Source organism: Neolamprologus brichardi, chromosome 15, assembly GCF_056152115.1.
Source record: "Neolamprologus brichardi isolate AB-2024 chromosome 15, ASM5615211v1, whole genome shotgun sequence".
NCBI classification, from domain to species: domain Eukaryota; kingdom Metazoa; phylum Chordata; class Actinopteri; order Cichliformes; family Cichlidae; genus Neolamprologus; species Neolamprologus brichardi.
The window spans coordinates 21,648,659-21,673,551 of record NC_142118.1 but is presented as its reverse complement, the minus strand read 5'-3'; the positions used below and the strand labels follow the sequence as shown (position 1 = coordinate 21,673,551).

Genomic DNA, 24,893 nt, shown 5'->3' with positions numbered 1-24,893 from the left:
CCAGCAATGTTGTTTTGCGCTGCAGCAGTCTGTGCAACAGTGACAGTGAAGTAAAGAAATTGTCCGTTGTGACGTTTCTCCCATCATCCAAAAACGGCTCCATCAGTTTCATGACCAATTTCTCTGCCAGCCTCTCTCCCTTCTGACGACTGGGGTCCTTTCCCAAGTAAGGATATGCGTTGCAGACATATTTGGTCTTCAAATGTGTGGCCATCCAGAACTTGATTCCAAATCTCTCTGGCTTGGTTGCGATATACTGTGTGAATGGACAACGAACCTTGGTAGGGAACAGCTGTTTATCTATGGTCATGTGTTCTCCTGGAGTGAAACTCTTAGCACAGTTCTTGTTGAAGCGTGTCCAGATGTCGGAGATCGCCGCAAATTTGTCCGTTTTCACCTGTTCTGCCCTGGTCAGAAATCAGAAATCTTACTGACCAGCAATCTAGAATGGCACCAATGGGACACATGATTGCACTTACAAACAGAATTGAAATGAATGCCATCAGTTCAACAATTGACAAATTCAAGTCCGGCTCTGTTCTGTGGGCTTGATGGACCGTACACTCCCTGATGGGCTGCAGCATTCCCAGGTCTAACAGGCAAAGGAAGCTTTGGAGCACACTTGTAATTTTATGCTGTCGGAAGATAAACAAATAGAAAATGGTAAATTTACATGAACCTCACTCTAAATAGGTTTATATAAATATCCTATCTACTATGGCAGTGACAAACCTTAGCAGACTCTGTGGGTCCAGCTTGTGCAGTGAAGCATGAGCGATTTTCTCCTGCACTGGGCATTCCAATGTCCTCCTCTACCCACACAGTGCCATCTTTTGCCGTGTGGCTCAAACAGGGCTTTCCAGTATCACGGGGCCTCTTCCGTGGAGGCATGTTGGGTTGTTGTTCCGTCTCCTTTTCAGATTCTTCTGAGGAGGTATCAGTGGCCTGCTGGACAAATGAAACCTCTCCTCCATCAAAATCTGCTTCGTCCATTTCCTGAAGCAAGGCCAAAGCCTGTTGTGCGGAGAGGTTCTTCCTGCGTGGCAGTGATACGGAGGCCATCCTGATGTGCGTTCTCAGAAATGTGAACAAGAAATGATTCTCCCGCCTGGTCGGTCTGCTTTTATGCACAGCACTGTGCTGTAGTCAAGCAATGCCACTCCCTCACATACACAGTGACAACGGAACAATGGAAGATCTGTGCTGACAGTCAAGGAAGGTGTGAATGTGTGTTTTTCATATTTGCAGGTCAGTCAGTGTGTGGGATATTTTGTGTAGATACGACAGGCATTTCTGAAAGTTGTAACACAGAGGTTTGGCCTGGCTTGGATCTGAGCAATTCTGAGTGAGCAAATGCAAATGTGCCAGGCCTCAAGGATAATGGGTGATTTGCACAACAAAAGCTGGAGGAGAAACGAGCTGACGACCTGTGAAAATCTCAGCAGGGGTTATCAACACCTCGGGACTTGCACCAGAAAATACAAAAGCCAGTAATTCTAGGAGGTGTTGGGTTGAGGGAAGTTACGCAAATTTGCGCAGGTTTAGTAAATCTAGTGCTAGAGGCCGTTGGGCCTGTCAATCAGATCATGAGACAGAGTCTGTAGGAGAGCATGCGTGTGGTTGGCTGAGAGTGTTTGGGGGTGGGTGTTAGAGAGTGTGCCTTTGGTCTATGCAGGGAAAAGGATCATGAAAAGGTGAAGAGAGAGCAAATTGTTTGTTTTGTTTTGATTCTGGAGAGAGCGTTTTCCCTGTTGTTTTGGCATTGGCTACAGTCCGCAGTTGACTGTGTTACTGTTCCTAATAAACAGCCGGTAAACGGAATACCTAATACCGTCTTCTGTTGGAGGGACACTACAATATTAATTAAAATAAAGCTGGTAACATCAGTAAAATCCATTAGTGTGAAAAACATATAGGCATAGTATATGTGGGTACAGTAAATGCTAAAAATAGCTTTATTTAGCGTGTTGCGAGGTAGTCTGTGGACAACATGATGGCATCACAGTGTATAATTTAGACAGGGACACTAAGAGGCCTTGGTGTACCTGCAAAGTTTGTCTCTCAGCTCCCAGTTGTGCACCAGAGTTAGTGGACAAAGAAACAAACACACATCACAGATGCTGTGAATTATAGGAAGGTGTATTATACTGACCAACTGGCCTCAAATGTCCATGAATGAGTCATGTGGTCTTTGTTAGAGACTAAAACCACAGGCCTGCTGCTCTTCTACCTACATTCTCACCATCCTCTGAATCGACCTTAGTTAATCTAACTAGTGCACACAAAAACACACCCAAACTTACTCTTGGAACTGATAATATCAGCTTTCAATAATTAGAAATAGTCATTTCTAATTATTGTCTTGACGCAGCTGTTTACTGTTATGCTATTTAAAACAAAACAAAACATACTATTCCAAGTTTCCAAAGAGGGGGATTGTGTTTGAGTTTCTCACGCAAGTTAAAACTAACATCAGTGTGTTCACACCTCATGATTATTTTGTCCATTTGTGGGTAACACCTCCAGAGCGCTGCTGTTGTTTTGACCAAATTCATAACGAAAGACCTCCCACGCAAAAATTATTTGAGGATAACTGGTGTCATATGGCTAAAAATTGTTCTTTCCCAGCTGCTAAACAAATAAAATGTTTACAACCTGGACATAAAGATGGGCTCAACTGTTCAATTTCCACCTGTTTATGTCTACTGTTAACATGAATTCTGCTGTCTAATAAACACAGAATAAATAATATAAGTTTTATTTAAAAGCACATTTCACACTGCATTATATAATGTACGTGGAGTAGTGGGCTTTAGGATAAAATGCACGAGGCTATCATTTAACTGTGTATGTTTCTGCTGCACAAAGAATAACCAAACAATTTCTAATATCATACATCCATTTTTAGGGTCTGGAAATAAGAAAATTATACAAATAATAATTAATAATAATCATGACCAGAAGACAAAAATAGCTGGAGTGTTTATAGTAATAATGACCTCATTGACCTCAATGACCTTTTTTTTCTCTTTACATATGCCTAATGGTCTAATATGATCCACCCACACACAAAAAACCCCAGTGAAGTCATGCTTTGGTGGAACATACTTATGTCTACATTTATATCTATGACACTTGAGTACGTGCCATTTCAGAGTCAAGAGTGAGAGAACGGCAGACAAGAAAAGACAGAATAAAGCACAATGGCTGGGTTAAAACTGGCTAACATTTATGTGTTTGTGATACTAATGCTGCCATTAGCAGGTAAGGAAACATTTAACATATCTTTAAAAAAAATATGAGTCTGTTTTTTAGTTTTTAGCTTTTTTAGTTCAAATTTTGCAGTAGTGACAAGATTTCTATGTACCATTATCCTAGTGATGCCATTTTTTTACAAAAAACAGATCTTTAACAGAATTAATCAGACAGACTGTTTTTTAGTCAAAAAGAATCTCACAGCTGAGTGTTTTGGTCTTTGCGCCTCAGTCAATTCAGATCAGAAGAAGCAGTTATGCATCTGTCTGTATTAACAGCGGGTATGGCCTTCGAAACTGTTTGCACGTTGAATGGTCTGAAACGTTACAATAATAAGACAGCATCACGATAAGGAAATTTAAAGCTAAGTCTACAGCAGGGGTGTCAAACATAAGAACTGACCCACCACAGACTCCAATCGGTCCCACTGGATGGCTTTGGAAAATGTAAAGGAAGGCATACAGAAGGCCTTTTGGACTTTTAACTGTATTAGTTCTGCGTCTTTTCATACCGATAAAGACCTTTCCCCATTGCCATTCATACTACACTGAATAAATAAGACATAGTTGAACAATGAAATGACAGAAAGTTTCCATTTTTCACAATCTACTATAGAAATTTCTGTGAAGTCTGACGATGAGCTAACAGAACTTTTTCCTTTAATTTTATATTATTTCTTAAACCTTAAGCTCAAAGAGTCATGCTGACAGCCCTCTTTCATTTACAATAGCAGCATTACTTTATCATGTGGAAAAACAGATGTATTGTTATATATATTAAATATATATCAGTGTTTAAATGTGTAGTTAAACTTCTTTACACTTACACAAAGGCTACAGTGGTCCCTTGTTTATCGCGGGAGTTATGTTCTAAAAATAACCCGCGATAGGGGAAATCCGCGAAGTAGCCAACTTTAACTTTTACAGTTATTATAGATGTTTTAAGGCTGTAAAACCCCTCACTACACACTTCATACACTTTTCTCAGACAGGCATGAACATTTTCACGTTTCTCTCTTGTTTAAACACTCTCAAAGTTCAAACCTTCGTAGAAAAATAAGTCCAGTATTATAGAATGAAACCAAAGATCAAACCCTGGTTTCAGGTCCAGTACATGGGAATAGAGCAGCTGCAAGAGAATTCAACATTAATGAATCAATGGTACAGAAGTAGACGAAGCAAGAAGAACGAGTTGAGTAAAGTTTGACTTATGTCACTGCTTATGTCACGCCTTATAACCCGGTGTGTCTTATGGTCTGAAAAATACGGTAACTTTTAGCTTCCTTTAGCATGTCCAGAAGTCCAACTTATTGTGTGATGGTTAGCATCTTCCTCTGCCTTTTGGGTGCTACCGCAGGTGTCTTTGACAGTGCAAAACATTTTGTCGACATTGTTGTGTTTGTTGGGGAGGAAACTTACAAACATACAGTACAGCACTTCAGAGTCTCACTGCCAGCGATCGAAGATTTATGTAAATTTGACAAGCTGAATGCATTCTGTGCTGGACAGGAGACATGGCATGGAGGATGGTCTACAGATAATGGTCTACAGCCGATCAGGACGCAGAACACAATGCGATGTAAAAAAAAAAAAAAAAAGCATGCAAAATTGCACCAAAAAAATCCGCGAAATAATGAGGCCGCAAAAGGTGAAGTGAGGGACCACTGTAATTTCACTGGTCTGGTCCACTTAAGATCAAAATGGGCTGTATGTGGTCAACCATTTCAAATGAGTTTGACATTGTTGGTCTCCAGAGTAAAAGTACAGAAACTTTTACAGGTAGTGATGTGAGACAGGAATCGAATGCCAGGTTTTGTATGCCAGAACTTCTAATCTAATGAAGAATGAAGACAAGAGTTTTATGTTTGTATGTTTTTTATTTGTTTATTTTGCTTTGCTTTTCTCTTTTCCTCAGCAGCAGGAACTCACTCCTACCTGTCTGTTAGGATTGGAAATGAAATCACGTTGGCTTGTCAAAACAGAGAAGACTTTAATAAAAGCTGTAACAGTACTACCTGGCTATTTGGTGCTTCCCGAAGTTTCATAACAGTGCCACTGTTTGAACATGGGAAGATTCACAGTGACGCCAGATCCAAGTCAGGCAGACTGAGTGTCACAGAAAACTGTTCTCTGGTTATAAAGAACGTCACATCACTGGATGACGGTCGTTACAACTGCAGACAGTTCATATCAGGAAAACAAGTTTCAGCCTATATGGTTTTTCTGTCTGTTTTTAACAGTGAGTATTTCTATCATAATATTTTTGCTTTGAACTGTTTCAAACATTACAATAATTACAATTAGAGGAAGGTCATTAACTCTAAAGTGACTGATAAAGGCTACTTTTGGCTTCTCTCGTATTCACAAAAGGTCACCGCAGGAGACAATTCGTATTTGATTTGGCAGATTTAAAGCCAGATGATCTTGAACCACCAATCTTTCACTTATTAAGCAAATGTGTAAATCCAACCTTTATTTAATTATGTGTGATTTACACACAAACATATAAAGATTTATAGATTCTAATAGCTTCATAAACAGGAAACAAAAACTCAGAGGAGAATCTAATTCATTGTTTTAAATTATGCGTTACCTATAATGCTGTATGTTTTTGTCATGATAACTTTCTTCTTCTGTCTTCTTCAAACTTATTAAATAATCATTTTAATTAAAGTACCCAGAATGAACTTTGTTTTTCTTTGTTTTTTATCAGCAGCAGGAATCCCACCATCCAATTCCACCAACAACGTGAGACATGAAGGTGAAGTGCCTTTGTTTTGTGCAAGTAGTGCAGCATTACTATTGCTTATCTATGAGCAGAAATTCAGAGCTGTAGGAGGGGCCTTGAAATTGAGGGTGATAAAGTGTGTGTGTGTGTGTGTGTGTGTATGCGTGTGTCAGTCACAAACACAGGTGAGCAAATTATGAAACCATAAAAGAAGAAAAAACATTTAAAAGTATACCAGTCTTCCAACTACAAGGTTTCTCAAGACACAACAGTGAAAATATACAATAAATCTATTTGTGCATAGCTGACAAGAAAACTTTAAAGTTTATATAGTTAAGTTTAAATAAGTTTATATAGTTCACTAAATTGAAAATTAAAAAACTGAAACTAAATGTAAAAAACATTGAAGTGAACTAACTAAAAAATGTTTTAAAAAGTGTGCAAAATGTCTTGGAGGACATTTAGCTGGGAATACGTATTGGCGGATAGGTCATTTTGAAAAAACAAAACAAAAAACAAACCCCCCCCCCCCCAAATCAAAACAGCTAAATCACATATTTTAGAGAAAAAATAAGAATAGTAGTTTTGTGTAAAGAGTTTAAATACCTTTATCAATTTTGCATTTGGCAGGGGGTCCTTGATGTCTGCCTTTTGCATTTCCCATTTCCTATAAATATCACTTGCACTGTCAAAATGCAGCAGACTTTAATGCTAGATGTAACAGTAAAACCTGGACCTTTGTTGGTTGAGTAAGTAATACATCAGCGACACTGTCACTGGATCAAATCACTGGATGACAGTGATTACCGCTGCAGGGAGTTTTTATCAGGAAAACAAGTTTCAGACTCTGGGGTTCTCCTGTCTGTTTCTAACAGTTAGTGTTTCTATAGTGATGGGTGAACCTTCAAACATTACAGTAATTATGATTAGAGTGAGGAAGTTAAGTGTAAAGCCACTGATAAAGGTTACTTTTGACACTCCTTGTGTCACTACAGGGGTCACCACAGCTGGTAGTTTTAACATATTTGATTTGGCAGATTTTAATACCAGATTCCATCCTGATGCAACCCCCTCTGATCTACAACCAAAGATCTTTCCCTTTTTATGCAAATGTCTAAACCACACTGATACAATTATGTTGTTATTACTCACAAGAATAGACTTTTTTTTTTTTTTAAATTAAGAGCCTAAAAACAGGAGACAGAAAATGAGATTGAAGAATATTTGTTTAAATTTTCAGTTTTGGACCCTGATGCTTGACCTATGATACTGTATGTGTTTATCGTTATGCATGCAATGTCTTTTTTTTCAAGCATGAACATTTCCAAATTTGAATCTAAACTTCTGCTCACTTTTGTGAGCAAAATGTGAACAGTTGACCCATACATAAATATGTATGTATCAAATATATTTATACATAAATATGTATAAAGTTATGGTGCAGAGATATATGTGTGAGTACACACACACACAAAAAAAAAAACAGTTTTGTCTGGTTTAATTATATCTGCATATTCCTAGATTGTAAAACTAAATATCAGATATTTTATTTTTCTTGTATTCTTGACATCTTTTAGCAAACGACTCAGCAAGCACAAGAACAACAGCATCATCAACAACTACAGCAAAACCCAAATCAGAAGGATCTATATCAAGCGCAACAACTACTACAAGGACAACAGCAGTTGTAACAACATCACCCTCAACAACAGTCATCAACAGTAAAACAACTATAACAACAACCAAAACTAAATCACCCATGAGAACAACCTTTACTAAATCAGTTACAACAACAACCACAGTTGTTGAATCCCCGACGACAAAAAATACAACTACATCGATTGTAATAAGAACCAAAGCTATATCCCTGGGGACAAGAACAACAACTACATCAAATACAACAGTGACCACAATTAAATCACCTACGAAAACAACCACATTTAATTCAACTACAACAATAACCTCAACAAAATCACACACAACAAGAAACACGACAGAATCAACTACAGCAACAACTACAATTAAATCTGCTCGAGCAGCTCAAGAATCCCCAAATGCAGGTCAGTACAGTTTTTCAAATCCTGTCAACATACTGAGCTCTGGTTCATAATAATGTCATGTTTCATTGTTTCAATTATGAACTTTACAGTTCAGTCCAACATCATGCTGATCGTTGTAGCCGGTGGGTTTGCAGTACTCTTTATAATGATGGCAATCGTCATATGGAAAATAAGTAAACGTAAGAATGGTATATTTACAATTTATAAACAAAATTTTTTCACAAGTCAGTCAGTATTGAACTGAAATGTGTCCTTTTCTATGTTTTTAGTGAAAAAATCACAGACAAGTGGCAACATTGTGAGTTTTCAAATTAAATAATTAGGGTTTTAAAGAATAATGACAACTTTTGTGAATTCTTTTATTTTCTCTATCCATCATTTTCAGTAATAAACTCAAACTAAACTTTGTTTGTCCAGGAAATGAGAACAGACAACTGCCATGTACCAGGAACCAGCCAAGAAAGGGTGAGATTATGCACCAGTGCAAATTCATACTTGTTTTATATTTTATGAGTACAAGTATTTTTTTACTTGGGTGACAGAGCACATGTATTTCTTTCTGTAAGTGTGTTTATTTGTTACATTTCTTACTCTTATCTCACAGGTTCACAGTAAACGTCAGGAAGGTGATGTGGCTACCAACAGGAGAGTCAGAGTTTCCTACGCCTCTTCTGCAGCTTCCAGTGATAGCAGCAGCATCTACGCCACCATGAAAAGAATCTAATGGTCCAGAATTCAAATGAAAAAAACTAGTAAATGAAATTTACATTAAGCGAGATTTTCTGCATATCTGCTATGTTTTTTACACAACAGTTATATATTCCAGATATTTTGACCCCTGTTTTTTCAGTGTTTTTTTCCTATCTTACATTACATAAATACCATACATACATATCGTTTGATAATCAGTCTTTAGCTTTTCATATTCACATCTTAACATTTGCACTGACCTTTTTCATATTTAAGCATTCATAATTATTTGTTATAGTTACAAGTATTAGTAGTATTACATAGTAAGATTCAATTTTCAGAAGTATATATTATTTAATATTTAGTAATAGTCAATATCATGCCTGAAATTTATTATATAACCTTCATAATTTCTTTATTGTCTAGTTTTATCTAATTAACAATCTAAAAGTACATTTTCATTTCCATTAAAATGTGGTTAATTCTTTTTTTAAACATCAACCAAAATGTTTTTTTAATTTATTTTATATTTTTCAGATTTACGAATAGATTAAATACAGTAATAGTAGTAGCTGTAATACTGTGACATCAAGAGTTATGACGAACATAATCTTAATGAAGTATACATTTGTAAAATTTCTTTGAGGTATTGCAGTATATTGTATTTTTTAATAGTAGTAGTATGCAGTTATATACAATCAATATGCGAATGCTTTCAGGTGCATCTTTTTATTTTTAAGATTAATTCACATAGTTGCCATTTAATCTCACTTTGTCACAGGTTTATGCTGTGACTTTTGTACATGAAGTCATAATCTCTCAATATTAATCAATAATGTTTTGTGGATGATTTGTTTATTTTTATTTGTTAAAACAAAAACATAAACTGTGTTTTTGGTTATGATGTTCTTTCTGAGTTTAATAAAGCATTTTAATGATCAGGGTTTTTTTTTTCTTCAAATAAACACAGATATTGAAATCAATGATTTTCACATACAAGGTCTTGAATAATCAGGCCCAATCTAAATACCTCATAGAATCTTAGAACCCAGTAGACCGCTTCACTCTAAAACTGCAGGCTTCTTGTGGGTCTTAGAGTATTTAAAATTAGAATGGGTGGCAAAGCCTTCATCCTTCAGGCTCCTCTTCCGTGGAACTAGCTTTCAATTTGATTTTGGAGGCAAAAACTATCTCTGCTTTTAAGATTAGGCTTAAAACTTTCCTTTTTGACAAAGCATGTAGTTAGGGCTGGATCAGGTGACCCTGAATCCTCCCTTTGTTATGTTGGAATAAGTGTAGGCTGCTGGGGGATTCCCGTAATGCAATGAATATTTCTTCTTCAGTCACCTTTTCCACTCATTATGTGTTGATACACCTCTCTGTATTTAATCATTGGTTATTATTAATCTCTGCTTTCTTCCACAACATGTCTTTTGTCCTATCTTCTTCTCATGAGCCCAACCAGTTACAGCATAGCCTGGTTCTGCTGGAGGCTTCTTCCTGTGTCTACAGAGAATAAATGTCATATTTTTTGTAATAATGTGGAAGAGGGAATAACAAGCAGATATATTTCATTATAAAATCTTTAACAGTATATGCTCCGCTAGATTTAGTCAATAAATTTTATAAAGAGACCGTATAGATCTGACTGATCTGATGCTGAAATAATAATCACTGCAATACGCAAAATAAGTTCAGAACCAAACTGTAATCACAAAATCAAGATAGAACACACGTTGTTCTGGGTGAACAATGTTAACAATTCAATACTCAATTCAGTTTCACACAGCTGCATTTATATGTTGCCAACTCCTTTTATATATTATGTAACAAAGTTTGGATATAACACAGTTTAGATTTGCAGAAGTGTAAATCTATGCTGACTAGGGCTGCCACAAACGATTATTTTGATAGTTGACTAGTCACCGATTATTTTTGCGAATTGGTCGACTAATCAGATCATGCATCCATTGGACGTACAACTACAGCTTATTGCACCAGCAGCATCTGCTCTTATATAACTATAATTAGCTTACAGCTTTAAGTGTTTAAGGTATGTGCTAACTAAAAATAAAGACAAGATGGTAGTTTATTAAATTTTAATGAAATTTGCAGATTGTTTCAGTGAAGTTTAATAAACTTACTAACTAACAGGACACAGGAGTATATTCTCGAGCATCTCACACTTCTGATAATCAGTTGTCTGCTTGACGTTTATTCAGCTGAGTAAAAAATATAACTTTAATATCAACCAAACCGATTTACTCAGGAACAAATAAAATACTAAAAAAAAAAGCCAAACAATATCATTTTTAAGTTATCTAAGTGACTTATATATGTTTAACCTAAGTAGCAAAAGACGGCGGTGGGTTTGAAAAAGATTTGCCGGGAGTCCGGTGTTCTCACGGGCTCTAGTGAGCCTTGCCCCCGGCTAGCTATCGAGCTGGTGGGTAACAGACGTCTCCAAAAACGTCGGAGCGCTTTTGAAAATATGTAGTGTCTTGATAAACTGAGCAAGTATTTGAGGTTTACACAGATACATTCTCGCCTGAAAATATGTTAAACGTTTATTTTGTGACCCAGAAAGAGTAATAAGAGTAATATTAAAACTAACTAGCTGCCGCCATTGTTGACAAATGAGCAGGGCGCTATGAATTCTGGGACACAGCTTCTTCTTCGGGGTTTAACGGCAGCTGGCATCCTTGTACATGTAGTGCTGCCATCTTCTGTTTCAGTCCGTTTTTACACTCTTAAATCCTACTACTTATTCCTGCATCTTTTGGGATCTTACAAAGCCTCAAACGACGTGTCGACTATTAAATCAGTCGTCGACGATTTTAATAGTCGACGTAATCATGACTAGTCGACTAATCGTGGCAGCCCTAATGCTGACACATAGTAAAGCATACACATATGAAGTAAAACCCCAGCAATCAAATAATGAACTATAGGCAGCACTTGGCAGAGGTAGGGAGAAAAAAAAGTTATTTTAACAAGAAGTAATCTTCAGCAGAACCAGGCTCAGGGAGTGGCCGCTATGTGCCATGAAGGGAAAACGTAGAGAAAAAAGGAGAGCCAGGAGAAATACACAATCACCATCCACAATGAGAAAGGAAGAGAAAATAGGAAAATTCTGTGTGAAGTGTGAATTAATGTTTATACTGCATCAACGCAAAGGACAGAATTTGAATGAGATGAATGAAATAAACTGTGAAAGAGATCAGTTTAGTTTGCATTAGTAGCGAAAATCCCATCATATCTTTTCATAAACACTTTTTCTGAACCTCAGTGGAAAATGTCAAGGAAAGGTGTGACTCTGACAAAAATTAGAATGGATTGTTTCAGTGTAACCGAAGATGTTGGTGTGTCAGTTGACTGTCTACACTTGGGTTAAGCCTAAATGCATAGTATTGTATTTATAATCAAAAGTTGGTTTCTATCTTCTGAATCATCTGTAGATTGTGGGTATGCTGAATGCACTAGTCAGATGCATGTCTGAATTACCCTGATTAAATGAATACAACACTGGGGATTAAGAATATCCTTACAAAGCTCCTCGTGGTGCTGCAGGTTTCTTTCGGAGTCTCAAACTGATTTTGCTTGGAATCAAGGAAACACCACCCCTTCTACCTATTTCATTAGCAGCTTGTTTTATATAAAGGATTTCTTCTTTAGAATTAATTACATCAGCCCACTGTGTCTCACAAGGGGACAGCACACAGTTTAACATTTGAAGGGTTATGGATCAGGCTATCAGATGCTGATAGACGCAGTTCATTGTCTGAAACCCCAGGTGGCCGAGTAATTCGGAAGCGCTGCAGAAGGAAGGTGAAGAAGATGAAGAGTTCCATCCTGGCCAGCCTTGCTCCGGGACAAACCCTGCGACCTGAAATAGAAAACAAAAAATATGCTAGATTATATCTGTGAGTAGACTGGGTCTCGACAAGAAGTTGATTACAAACCTGCAGAAAAAACCATGATGACCAAGACCAACCATGACCAAGATATATTCACAGGATATTACACAAAACTCATATATTGTTTTTACATGCGACTTAAAAGTAAAATTGCATCTGGGACAAACGAGTTTTGGATGAAAACATTTTTAGAACTTAAAAATGCAAATAACTGATTGATGTAGACTGAAGAGTGTATAAAACATTGATTTTCATAATAATTTGGATAATCACATACTAACTGATCAGAGGAAGAATCCTTCACTCTGTTTTTTTCCACATCTGTGACGATGTTTTAGTAATCAAATCTCTGATTATGTGTTAAGCTGTAATATACAATAAACACATCATTTGTGTTCTGATATATTTTACCTTCTTAATGAAGTGACCTCTAAAGGTAATGTCCTGTGAAGTTCTGTGAGGAAGCCCCAGGACAGCTATAGCTGTTGTAGCCTCTGTGTCTCATGGATGACAGCATTGGTGAAAGGCAGCTCTGGCCTGTCTTTAAACTGGACCTGATGATCTCCCACTACACTGCTTAGCTCCTCCCGGACCTTCTCTGGAAGATGAAAGGGCTCGAAGGATGTAATAAATTTGACTTCAGTGTAACGCAAATTTTTGTTGTTTGCAAGTACTTTGAACATTTACAGGTCCTTACCCTGTATCTTTGGATACTTGGCCATAAGAAAAAGTTCCCATGTGATTGTGCGTGATAATGTTTCAGTACCACCAACAAAGATTTCATTGTGGAAATGACTGGTGGTAATTCCAGATTTCTGCGTATGAAATCAGAGGTGATTCAACAGATGATGCTTTTAACTATGAAACTGATTCACATTGCTGTGTTAAACAGATTTTATTTCACCAGTTGGGCAGAAACACGACCGGCTTAGGATAACATGTGCACATTATTGCCATTGCTCTTTAAAAAAAGAAACAATATCAGCTTTGTATAAAGTATTTGTTCCTCACCTCCATATTGTCTTGGTGAATCAGAAAGACATCCACAAATCCTCTGCACATCTTTGGATTGAGAGTTTCTTTCAGATGACTCACTAACTTAAGCTGTTGTTCCCTATTGGCTGCAAATGCTTTTTTAAATTCATTTGGGTAAGAGAACCATTTGCCAATCCTCGGGAACATGTTATAAAGCTGTAAAAACCCAAATGTTTGTTCATTTCATAAGAAGTAGTTTTTATATAATGGGATTCTTGTTCAAAATTAATATGCTTGGTATAAACTTTGTAAAGGCACCTTTTTATCTTTTACAATCAGTGTGTATAAAATAGTTTAAAGGGTTCCAAAATTAACGGAACAACTGTTATGATTTTATTTTCAAAATCATATGGAAATTTCAAGTAAACTAGGACAAGCCCTTACTTTTGTGTAAGAGCAAGATGGTATAGCAAATCAGTTTAAATTTACAAAAAAAAAAAAAAATCTTTGAACTTTCAATTATACCAGGACAGATGGGGTACTCAAAAGTTTGTTGTTTCTGCATGTACGATATACCAAAGATGTAAACTCGGGGTCATTGTAATCAAATCTGTTGCCATAGATCAAGGAGCAGATAACATTTGCAGTTGCGTTGCTTAATAATTGGTTAACATCAAATGCTTTTCCTGCAAAGAAAGTGACAAAAAGTCAAACAACTTGCAATTTCTATCATTCATCAACTGTTCACGTTTTTATAGATTTTTAGTTATCTGGATTGTTGTAATCTGAGGAGCTTGGACAGAAAGCAACGAATTTCTCCAAGAAATGTAAAGAGGTCCCGAACTGATGGAACTTCTTTAAGATTCTTCAAGACATTTAAAACCTTTAAAATTCAGAAAAAGGTGTTAATATATATTTCTTGGATAACTACTGATAAAAAAACACATCCATGCTTATCATACATTACAGTCTGACCCTGTAAACTAGCAAGAAAGAAAACTCCTCACATTCACTAACGTCACATATATTCTCTTCAGGTCCAGCTGCACCAGGTTCTCAATTAAAGGAAGTGGTGTGGGTCCAGGAGGCTCCTTTCCATCCTTTTGGGTGCAAAAAATGTTGGAGGAATGTAAATAGAACAGTAGAAAGACTGTCAGAGCTGCAAGTGAATAAATGGACTCGAGAAAAACATGTAATATCTCCATGGCTTAAACACAGATGAGTTTGAACTGAAAGACACGATGACTAAGGGTTATGATGAACACAATAGGAATGAGACACGGTTCAGAAAACTTAACTCATATTACTGTACTTTGGTCTGTGCTAACTGATTAGGAAACAGGGGATGATTGACACACTCACTTAGTGTTCTACATCTTAGACTGTTGTTTATTGTCATTGTATCAGTTTAGCCCAAGATGTCCATTAATGTGTCACTGTCTTTTAGTTAATTTGTATCTGTTAGTTCTTTAAACACAAACTGGCATGTCTTTAAAAAATAACTAGTTGTTCTTTAAGAGGGACAGATGGGTCAAATGTCAGCGTGACATTTCAGGCAGGTGACATTGACACCTAAGTTTGTGAATGTGTTTACTCGAAAACAAGGCAATATAGGAGCTTCAAGTTGCTACCATAGGTGTAGCTACTAAAGATTTCAGGTGAGTGTAAATGAAAGTGACTTCGACATAAAGTTCAGAGGTCAAGTTTTCTGAAAAAATTATCAAAGCCATAACTCAAGAAGATTTTGAACTCAATACCGTAGCTGTATGTACAATAAATCATGGATGAGTTTTCTGAAAATTTTGTAGATGTCAAAAAATTACTTTTGAACAAAATGCAATAGGATTTTGAAATTTAGATCATAGGTTCAGCACCTAAGATTTGTGGACGAGTTTGAATCTCAGTGACCTCGACTTCAAGGTTGAAAAGAAAAGTCAGAGGTTTTCTTAAAATCTTTTGAATGCAACAACTCAAGAATGAGGTGACGTAGGATTATAAAATTGATACCAGAGGTGTGCCTACTAAGAGGTTGAGGGGTAACATTGGTGGCTGCCAGTAGTTTTCAGATCATTGTTGTTGAAAATTTTTCACTGAAAATTATTTTACTGCATTTGAGTCTTGTTTCATCTCATGGCAAACCGGACATAAAATGAAAAATTTGTAAAACTCTGAAAACATTTAAGTACATTTTTAACAGTAGCAAGTGAAGTAGCTTTGTAAATGCACTAGAGTAGATTTCACAGGTATTTTCTTCATGCTACACGTCTATCCGCACGTTATTCTCTGCAGCGCTGTGTTTTATTGACTTTATTGGCAGCTCTCTGTCCATCTGAGGTGCATGAACTGTAACAACCCTTATTGTGTTACGACACCACTAGGGAAGTTGCCCTACTATTGTAGTTGTCATGAGAGTCATCCTAGTGTGTGTGAGTATAGTGTGGCAACCATTATATGCTGCTAGTGTGTCTGTTCCGAGAGAGACCATGCCATTGTAACAGGCTGGTGCCAGCGACTACCCATCCTCTCACATGTATGTACGGACGGAGTATAGCCGTGGAGACCTGGCTTGTATGGTCTTATGTTGCTAATGTCAAATAAAGGTCTGTTGATCAACTTAACTGACTGGCTTCGAGTTATCCAGCTAACCGCCACACCACGTTCCCACTGGACCAGTTAGCTGCTCTTTCCTCGCCAGATTGCTGTTACAGAACAGTCTGGAGAATAAGATGAGCAATATTCTTTTAGTCGTCTCAAAGGGCACAAAATCAGATCTTATAGCTTTTAGAAGCTTTTCAAACTCATGTTATCTGTGTAACCCCAGTCACGAGTCTAGACAGCTTAGCACAGTGTGTAATGATTTTTATTAGCAACAAGAGCATTTTTTGACTTACATTGTTGTCACGACCACAGCTGCCGAGCTTCCTAGCTGACATCAGTACCTCACTCCGGGTCCCAGCTTCACTGTAAAAGGGGTGAGATGTGATTACACAATAACATACAGTTGTCCACCAGCCTCTCTGGCACTGCCCCTTGAGCCTGCTGCACCACCCCTCCCCTGCAGCGAAGTCAAAGACCACACCTCTGCCACAGTCTGATTTAATTGATTTATTTGTTCTGTATGACTGGTTTATTTCCCTGTACTCTCCGCTCCCAAAGAGCTCGGGGGCTAGAAAAAAATCTATCTGTAATGCTTCAAAATTCTGTGAAGACAAAATGCTTCATTGTTCTTGTGCTTCTTTTATCTGGAAATGTACAACCTAACCCTGATCCAGATTGCAAATGTTTGAGTACTCCCTTTGATTTTAAAGCTAGATATTATTCATTTAAATGTTAGAAGTCTTCTTCCTAAAAATAATTTTAAAAAATTGGGTGAAAGCATTGGATACTGATATTCTTTTGTTATCTGACACCTGGGCTAATAAATCAATTACTGACGAAGATATTGCAGCAAAGCGTAACAATCTTTTTTGTTGTGAATGCCCAAAGTAAGGTGGTGGTGTTGCAATTTATGTTAAAAACAGATTCCACAGTACTTTTCAATCATCAGTGTCTGTTTGAAAGGAATTTGAATTTCTTGCCCTCAAGCTCCAACTTTTCAAGGGCCATTTAATTAGTATTGTAGATTCTTATAGACCCCCCTTGGCAAATAATGAGGCTTTAATTTAGTGATAAATTGTCTATTTTAGTGTAGATTCTAATGAAATCTCTATTTTAAATGGGAGTGGTTGTCTTCTGCATCAGACAGCTTTAAAACTATATGTGATTCATACAATCTCAAACAACTAATTTACTGCCCAACTTGTCCAAATTTTAAATGGCCAGAAGAATCATCACTTGATTAATTTTTCATTGACAAATTTTTAACTCTAACACTAATTCATTCAAAACTGCTTTAATGTTAACCATATGTTGTAAAGAGGTGATCCTTCAGGTGTTAATAACTATAGCGCCATATCTAAATTGGCTTAGTTTAGTAGTGAACAACTACAATATTTTTTTTACAATCCTTTTTTTTTTCTTTTCCAACATTAGTCAAGATTCAGAAAACAACACAACACAATAACTGCTGCTATTAAAGTGGTGAATTATATTATTGATGCAATGAACTGCAAAAAAATACTGTGCTGCTCTTTTTCTTGACTGGTAGCTTGAAGCTTTTTGACACAGTAACCATGCCATTTTAGTAAACAGACTAAACAATATTGGTTTATCTTTAATTTCTTTGTCAAATTACTTTCTTCTTCCTCTTTTCTCCCAGTACCCAAAGGAGTTCCTCAGGGCTCCATATTAGGACCGTTGCTCTTTACCTCTATATGAATAACCTTTCTGATAATTTATCAAATGCAGCATTCCATCTTTTTGCAGATGACACAACTATTTATTCTTTATCTCCTACAGTAGCACAAACCCTTGAATTTCTGCAATCTGCCTTTGATGTTGTTCAGTCTCATTTAACTCAACTTACGGTGTTAAATGTAGACAAATCCGAGTTTATGTTGTTCTCAAATGGCAGAGTTGTTTCCTAAGAATAAAACAATTCAAGGTGCTGAAATTGAGATGTTCACATCTTAAAAGTATCTAGGTATTATTATAGATCATAATTTGCCAATTATAGAAGTGTGGACTAAAAGAGAAAGTATGCTGTATAGTGCAGACTAGGACCTGAGGCACCATACCAGCTGCAGCATCAGGAGTTGTGTCTTTGAGTCTGTCTCTCTCTCTCTTCAACCCACCTGCCAGTCATTAAGCAATGAATTCACTACCACAGAAGTCACAGTCTAGTGTGCTAGCTGTGGTTTATATACATGTTTCTTGCTCTTTGACAATGTCTAAAAAAAAAAATGTTTTTCTAGAAATTTTGAAAAATTCTGAGAAAAAAAAATTGTCTCTTTCAGTTCAAATAACACATTTTGGATATTTTCTTTCAAGGCCATGGGGCCAATAGATGCTGTTTGTATTGAGTCAACAAACTCTGTCTTCTTAGTAATGGTTCTGATTTGCTGCCGGCACTGAAACAACATCAACTAAACTAAGATGGGCACTTCTGCTTATAGCCAAATATCCAAAGATACAGGGTGAGGTGCCTGAGTAATCCTCAATTTGAAAATGCCAATGGACAGGAAGGAGTGACCATAAAAAAATCAAAGGAAAGATGTGATGTAAATTCCATTTCTTGACTATAGCTTAGGGTTTTCAGTCCCCTAGGGATAAAATGTGTCCACTTTGTCTTTCATGTACCAGATGAGGTCCAGGAGGAAAACGTATGTGCTGTTTCTTCTCATTCCAGTCCTTCTTGTGCCTACTGCCTTCTCGCTATTATTCCCCATATAGAAGATTTTCCATTTCTGTATTGTAATTTCTGCAGGGAACCACAGTGTTTCCTGTCTTGACATCTGTCCTGCATGATCCAGAGAAGTGGGAGAGACCACACAGCTTTTATCCTGCTCACTTCCTGGACAAAGAGAAAAAGGTTGTTAAGCGAGATGCCTTCATTCCATTTTCTGCAGGTTTGTGAGCTCAGCCATCACTGTTTAGGTTACATCTACTGACAGGACAGCTGAAGTTATTCTTCAATCGTCTCTTACAGGTCGCAGGGCTTGTCTTGGAGAGAGTCTGGCCAGGATGGAGCTCTTCCTCTTCTTCAGCACCCTCCTGCAGCATTTTCGTTTCACTCCTGCACCTGGAGTTTCAGAGGATGAATTGGATCTCACGCCAAGTGTGGGCGCTACTTTCGGACCTTCACCTCACAAACTGTGTGCTGTTTCTTGTATGTGATGGAGAGAAATTCTTGACAAAAGTTGTCCTAGCCTGTACAAAGAACTGAATCGTCTGGGTGTAATCTTTTTTTCCTCTTTGTTTTTTCTACTAAACAATAAAAGTTATTTGCCATAGAAATGTATGCCAAAATCATCAGTACTGTAGTTTTCTTGGATGTGTGTGTAAAAGATTTTTTTTTCTTTTATTAGTTAGACAAAAGATGGATCATATATGGAAACAAAAAAACTGGTTTTTATTTTATTTTTTTGTTTTGTTCTGTTTTGTTATTTCTCCCCATGGATGATTTATCTCTCCTAAGAACAGCAGCATATGTCCATATTTTCACAGACATTGGAAGACCAAATGTTGCTGTTCTTAGGTATTTAAGAAATATGGATCAGTTATCACAGTCTATCTAGGAACCAAAATAGTGGTGGTTTTTGCAGAATTCAAGACTGTGAAGGACACACTTGTTGGTTATGAAATAGTCTTTGGAAATAAAACCATTGCATTTTGAAAAAGAATTTAGACAAGGGCGTGGTAAGAAAAGAAAACTATCAAAAATAAGGATCCATCGTCCTGTGTTATTCAAAATACTTTCTGAGCGTTTCTCCTCAGGGGTTTCACTGTGACTGTGGCTATACGTAATCATTTCTCGTGGCTTTTTTGGTCTAAAAGTGATTCATGAATGGAAATGAGACTATTTGCATTTACTAATGTGAGAGACTTCAGGATGGAGAGCTTGTGACAGAAGAATGTCAATACCTCATGTTTACATCTAAAAGTACAGTTTAGTTTATTTAAACTGAGATGAACTAGTACTGCATTACCTGAAATGCTACCTAAATTTTTCACAATTTGAATTCTCTTTTTGGTCATAGAAGTGGCAATTTATACAAAATTGTCCTACCCTGTTGCCTGGATTTAAAATTTAGCCTAATTATATTCAAATTAGTGTCTCCCCAGCCTGTCATGTAGTTCTCGTCTGCATGTTTCATGTTATCGAGCTTTTGTTAGCATGTCTACATCTCTCCATGTTTCCTGTTTTATTTTGAAAGTCTTGTGTTTCCATGGTCAGTGTGTTTAGTTTTGGCGTGTTTTTTTCTTTTTTTTTCACATCATAGTTCCGCATGCAGCTTTTCAGATTCATGTTCTCTTGTCACAGTTTATCTGAGTTTATTCCCAGTTTAGATTTCAGTTTAGTTTTTACCCCAGCGCACTTTGCCTTGTTTTGTGTTCATGTACTGTCAGCCAAATAAATGGCTCACCTTTTCTTATACTGAGTTTACTCTCCTGTGTCTGTTTTTTGTTCCGCTTCACAAACAGACCAGCTACGCGGCCGTGACTGTATCTGACCTTATTCTAGTGTTTGAAATTCTGTTTAAACAGTAATATATGGTTTGAAGTACCAAATGCCATTTGAAATACGATTTCTGTCTAATACATTACTATGGATGGAGTGCCAAAATAAATTAAATAAATACATCAATAAATAAAAATGGATTGCATTTATGTAGCGCTTTTGAAGGCACCCAAAGCACTTTACAATTCATTCACTCTCACAGACTGATGCAGGCAAACCACAGTTGTAGCCACAGCTGCCCACACAGTTGTACAACTGCACAGAAAAATAAGCTTGAGAACTTGGCTGAAGCAAAAAAAACAAAAAAAAAACTTCTTAATGGTGTTCATCACGAGAACAGCTGCTACTCATGATTCAGGTCTTCAGTGGTAAGTCCGGCATTTTTATAAATCTGTTTTCCAAACAGTAACAGCTTAGCTCTATATTACATTTATTTCTTATGATTAAATACAAATAACTGTAAGGGATAATATCTGGAAGATTACTAAGGCCTTAAAAAGAACCAGGGAAATCTAACGGATTTTGTCACTATTTCACTTTTTATTCATAATCCTTTAACTCAAATACACTCATTATTTGATTGTAGTTAAACAATAGGAATTCTGTGTCAGGTCTTTCTGAGTAGAAAATCAATATCAGTATAGAGCAAAGTAACAGCTTGCTAAAAGTAATGATTTACTAAGTCATATAGATTAACCTTTCTACTGCATTTTCCCACCCCCTTGTAGTGGATGTCTAGATTGGTCGGCTAAGAAACAAAAAGAAAAAAAAAAGAACTTCAGTACCAAATGCTGGGTCAGTAAGTCACTGTGTACAAAGAACTATCAGAGGACATTTTGTTTTATAATCATGGGGATATTCGATGTTTTTCTCCAGTGTTTCAGTTCTTCGTTCTCATTGGGGGCTGTCACAGTCCTCCTGCTAATCTATTTAATTTCCTCTTCGAGTTTCAGAACTCAAAAAAATGGTAAAGAGCCTCCAGGACCCAGACCACTTCCGTTGCTTGGGAACCTACTTCAGCTTGACCTGAAAAAACCCTACAACACATTACTGGAGGTGAGTTTGTTTTTGCATTACTTTTCTTTTAGGTGGTTTTCAAGATTCAGCTCTGCAGGGAGCTGCCTACATTTGTTTTCTTGGATTTGTGTCAAAGAATGAACTTTTTTCTGTTCTTAGTTATCCAAGAAATATGGATCAGTCTTCACGGTCTATCTGGGAACTAAAAAAGTGGTGGTCCTGTCAGGATACAAGACAGTGAAGGAGGCACTTGTAGACTATGATGACGTGTTTGGAGACAGAAATCCACCAGAGATTATGCGTGAACTTAGTCAAGGACATGGTATGAAAAGTGACTATTATGCTACAATAAATGTATTTTTCAGAATCTAGTGTTAGTTAAACTACTTTGTAAAAATTTCATTTCAGGGGTTTTGTGGTCCAACGGCGATTCATGGAAAGAAATGAGGCGCTTTGCACTGACTAACCTGAGAGACTTTGGGATGGGCAAGAGAGCATGTGAGGACAAAATAATTGAAGAATGTCAATACCTCATTGAAGTTTTTAAGAAATTTCAAGGTAAAACTAATCACATTGTGTTGAGTTTAGGAAATAGTAAATAAACTGACATTTTTTCTAAAGTTCATGTGCTATTTTATTTCTGTTGTAACAGGAGAAGCTTTTGATACAACCCAACCAGTTAACTGTGCAGTCTCTAATATTATCTGCTCCATCGTCTATGGCAGCAGATTTGAATATAATGATCCAGAGTTTATACTTCTGGTAGATCGGGCATCCAGAATTGCTAGACTTGGTGGAAGTCCGTCAATGCAGGTATTGATTCCTATTTTTTGAAGCTACAGAATTTTTAAAAGTACATAAACTGTATCAATTCAACAATGTTATTTAATCCCAAATATAAATGTGATGATTCACAGATCTTCAACATGTTTCCATCGCTCTTCAAGTGGACAGCGGACAGAAATGAAATACACAAAATATATTCTGCCAATAAGAAACAAAACAGAGCCATCTTCAGTTGCTTAAAAGAGACTCTGAATCCCCAGATGTGCAGAGGCTTTGTAGACGCCTTTCTGGTCCGCAAACAAAATCTGGAGGTTGGCATCTCTATCATCTTTCAAGTTGGTGTTCATGAATGTTTAACTGAAGCTCAGGGTGAAACTTTGTTCCAACTAGTGAAAAAATCCCTAAAATTCCTCCACATTGATTGAAAGACTTTATCAGAACTGCTTATTTAGAAGTGGTTGATTGCAATTCTAGATGCAAAGGGTGACACAACCAGTTGTTAGGTTTAGGTGGTAAATACTTTTTTGCACAGAACAAGGTAGGTTTGGATAGTTTTTTTCCCCTTCATAAATGAAATCATCATTTAAAACCTGTAATTCATATTTACCTGGGTAAATACAAAATACTTTGCCTAAAATTAAAGTTTTTTGATGCTCTGAAACATTTATGTGTGATAACTATGCATAAAAATCAAGAGGAATTCAACAAAGGGGAAAAATACTTTTTCATGGCACTGTATATAAGACATTATGTCTATGTGAATTCTTTAGAGGTATGCTTTCACAGAGATTGGAAATACATGTAAAATCAGTGTTGGATAACTTTTCTTTTGTACTACTGAAGCCCCTTAAACTTTATTTTAGTGACTTTGCCATTAAATGTCTATGTGCAGGAATCTGGGATTACCAACAGTCACTTCCATAATGAAAACCTTTTGATAACAGTCATGCATCTGTTTGCTGCCGGCACTGAGACAACATCAACTACACTGAGATGGGGACTTCTGCTTATGGGCAAATATCCAAAAATTCAAGGTGAGAAGTCTAAGTAATCCACAACTTGCATATGCCAATTATTGTTTTTACTGAAAACAGACCATCACAGAAACAAAATCTGATCTTCATGGAGTTTTCAAGTATGGTGAAGTGTTTTAGTCAGCCTCATAGAGATGAAATGTGTACACTGTTCTTATTCATACTCCAGATGAGATCCAGGAGGAGCTGAGGAGGGTCATAGGAGATCGACAGGTGCAGGTTGCTGACAGAAAAAATCTGCCCTTCACTGACGCCGTCATCCATGAGATACAGAGACTGAGCAGCATCATCCCCACTGCACTTCCTCACAAAACCACCCGAGACATCACTTTTCAGGGTCACTTTATCGAGAAGGTAAGACTGAATAACACAGCTACTATGGAAAACTAAACTCAACAAAATACTCAACAAAGCTGTGGTCCATCAGGTACTTGGACTGGTTGAGGATAATAAGGACTGTGTAACATAACTAATTACTATAAGCCATTATTATTTAACATACAGGAAGCATTTTCAGTTTGTGTATTGTCATTTCTGCAGGGAACCACAGTGTTTCCTCTCTTGACATCAGTCCTGCATGATCCCAACGAGTGGGAGAGACCACATAGCTTTTATCCTGCTCACTTCCTGGACAAAGAGAAAAAGTTTGTCAAAAGAGATGCTTTCATTCCATTTTCTGCAGGTTTGTGAGCTCCTCACTGTTAAGGTTAAATCTGCTCATAGGAGAGCAAGCAATTATTCATGAATTCTCTTACAGGTCGCAGGATTTGCCTTGGAGAGAGTCTGGCCAGGATGGAGCTCTTCCTCTTCTTCGCCACCCTCTTGCAGCATTTTCGTTTCACCCCTGCTCCTGGAGTTTCAGAGGACGAATTAGATCTCACTCCAAGTATGGGCATTACACTCAGCCCTTCACGTCATAAACTGTGTGCTGTTTCCTGTATGTGATGAAGAGGTGTTCTTAACAAAGTTTAGGCCCAGGTGTAAGATTTCTAACATTTCTGTTCTGCTCAGTAAAGGTAATGTGCCATAGCAATATACTTCTGTTGGCCTGTTAAAGAATCCAGCTCAGTTTAATGCATAATAATAATCGCTTGTGTTTAGAAAGTGTTTTGAAACACTTTTATGATCTATAAAAAGAAAAAAACTGCTGTGTTGCTGCTTATGTTCCAAAGTTGATGTACTCCCCAGTCTCATGTACTAAAGGAGGTCTTGTTTTTGTTTTAAATTAGTCCTTTCTGTGGGGTTTTATTATTTGTTATTTCAAAGCAATTCACATGATCTACAAAATTAAATAAACCACTTTTAAATTTTA

The 24,893-nt window shown here is 37.0% G+C and overlaps 3 protein-coding genes and 1 pseudogene across 4 annotated transcripts; 2 read left to right on the top strand and 2 right to left on the bottom strand.

Annotated features, from left to right (window-relative positions):
• Positions 1-332: 332 nt before the first annotated feature.
• Positions 333-1,062, bottom strand: LOC148098491 (uncharacterized). The gene is made up of 2 exons (XM_087852501.1): positions 733-1,062; positions 333-635 (listed from the first exon to the last, which is right to left on the bottom strand). Exons 1-2 carry the CDS (start codon positions 1,060-1,062, stop codon positions 333-335), a joined length of 633 nt encoding a protein of 210 aa, XP_087708627.1.
• Positions 1,063-3,203: 2,141 nt separating this feature from the next.
• Positions 3,204-8,766, top strand: LOC148098490 (uncharacterized). Its single transcript, XM_087852699.1, has 7 exons — positions 3,204-3,264; positions 5,968-6,015; positions 7,560-8,042; positions 8,132-8,221; positions 8,312-8,340; positions 8,460-8,507; positions 8,647-8,766. The coding sequence occupies exons 1-7, from the start codon at positions 3,204-3,206 to the stop codon at positions 8,764-8,766; spliced, it is 879 nt and encodes a 292-aa protein (XP_087708825.1).
• A 3,711-nt stretch (positions 8,767-12,477) lies between these two features.
• LOC102787360 (cytochrome P450 2K4-like) lies at positions 12,478-16,622 on the bottom strand (annotated as a pseudogene). The gene is made up of 5 exons (XR_015720716.1): positions 16,516-16,622; positions 13,661-16,338; positions 13,347-13,464; positions 13,061-13,247; positions 12,478-12,618 (listed from the first exon to the last, which is right to left on the bottom strand). The product of XR_015720716.1 is annotated as a cytochrome P450 2K4-like (transcript).
• Positions 16,623-21,047: 4,425 nt separating this feature from the next.
• On the top strand, positions 21,048-24,893 carry LOC102787659 (cytochrome P450 2K1-like). The gene is made up of 10 exons (XM_087852354.1): positions 21,048-21,112; positions 21,473-21,800; positions 21,921-22,083; positions 22,170-22,319; positions 22,414-22,574; positions 22,679-22,858; positions 23,440-23,581; positions 23,751-23,935; positions 24,122-24,263; positions 24,339-24,893. The coding sequence occupies exons 1-10, from the start codon at positions 21,063-21,065 to the stop codon at positions 24,524-24,526; spliced, it is 1,689 nt and encodes a 562-aa protein (XP_087708480.1). The 5' UTR covers positions 21,048-21,062; the 3' UTR covers positions 24,527-24,893.

Coding starts and splice junctions, on each gene's coding strand:
- LOC102787659 (XM_087852354.1), top strand. CDS start 21,063: ATGGTGTTCATCACGAGAACAGCTGCTACTCATGATTCAGGTCTTCAG. Junction 22,320..22,413: donor AGTTTTTAAGAAATTTCAAG/GTAAAACTAATC, acceptor CTGTTGTAACAG/GAGAAGCTTTTGATACAACC. Junction 23,582..23,750: donor CAAATATCCAAAAATTCAAG/GTGAGAAGTCTA, acceptor TTCATACTCCAG/ATGAGATCCAGGAGGAGCTG.
- LOC148098491 (XM_087852501.1), bottom strand. CDS start 1,062: ATGGCCTCCGTATCACTGCCACGCAGGAAGAACCTCTCCGCACAACAG. Junction 636..732: donor GACCCACAGAGTCTGCTAAG/GTTTGTCACTGC, acceptor ATCTTCCGACAG/CATAAAATTACAAGTGTGCT.
- LOC148098490 (XM_087852699.1), top strand. CDS start 3,204: ATGGCTGGGTTAAAACTGGCTAACATTTATGTGTTTGTGATACTAATG. Junction 6,016..7,559: donor CAACAACGTGAGACATGAAG/GTGAAGTGCCTT, acceptor GACATCTTTTAG/CAAACGACTCAGCAAGCACA. Junction 8,043..8,131: donor TCAAGAATCCCCAAATGCAG/GTCAGTACAGTT, acceptor TGAACTTTACAG/TTCAGTCCAACATCATGCTG.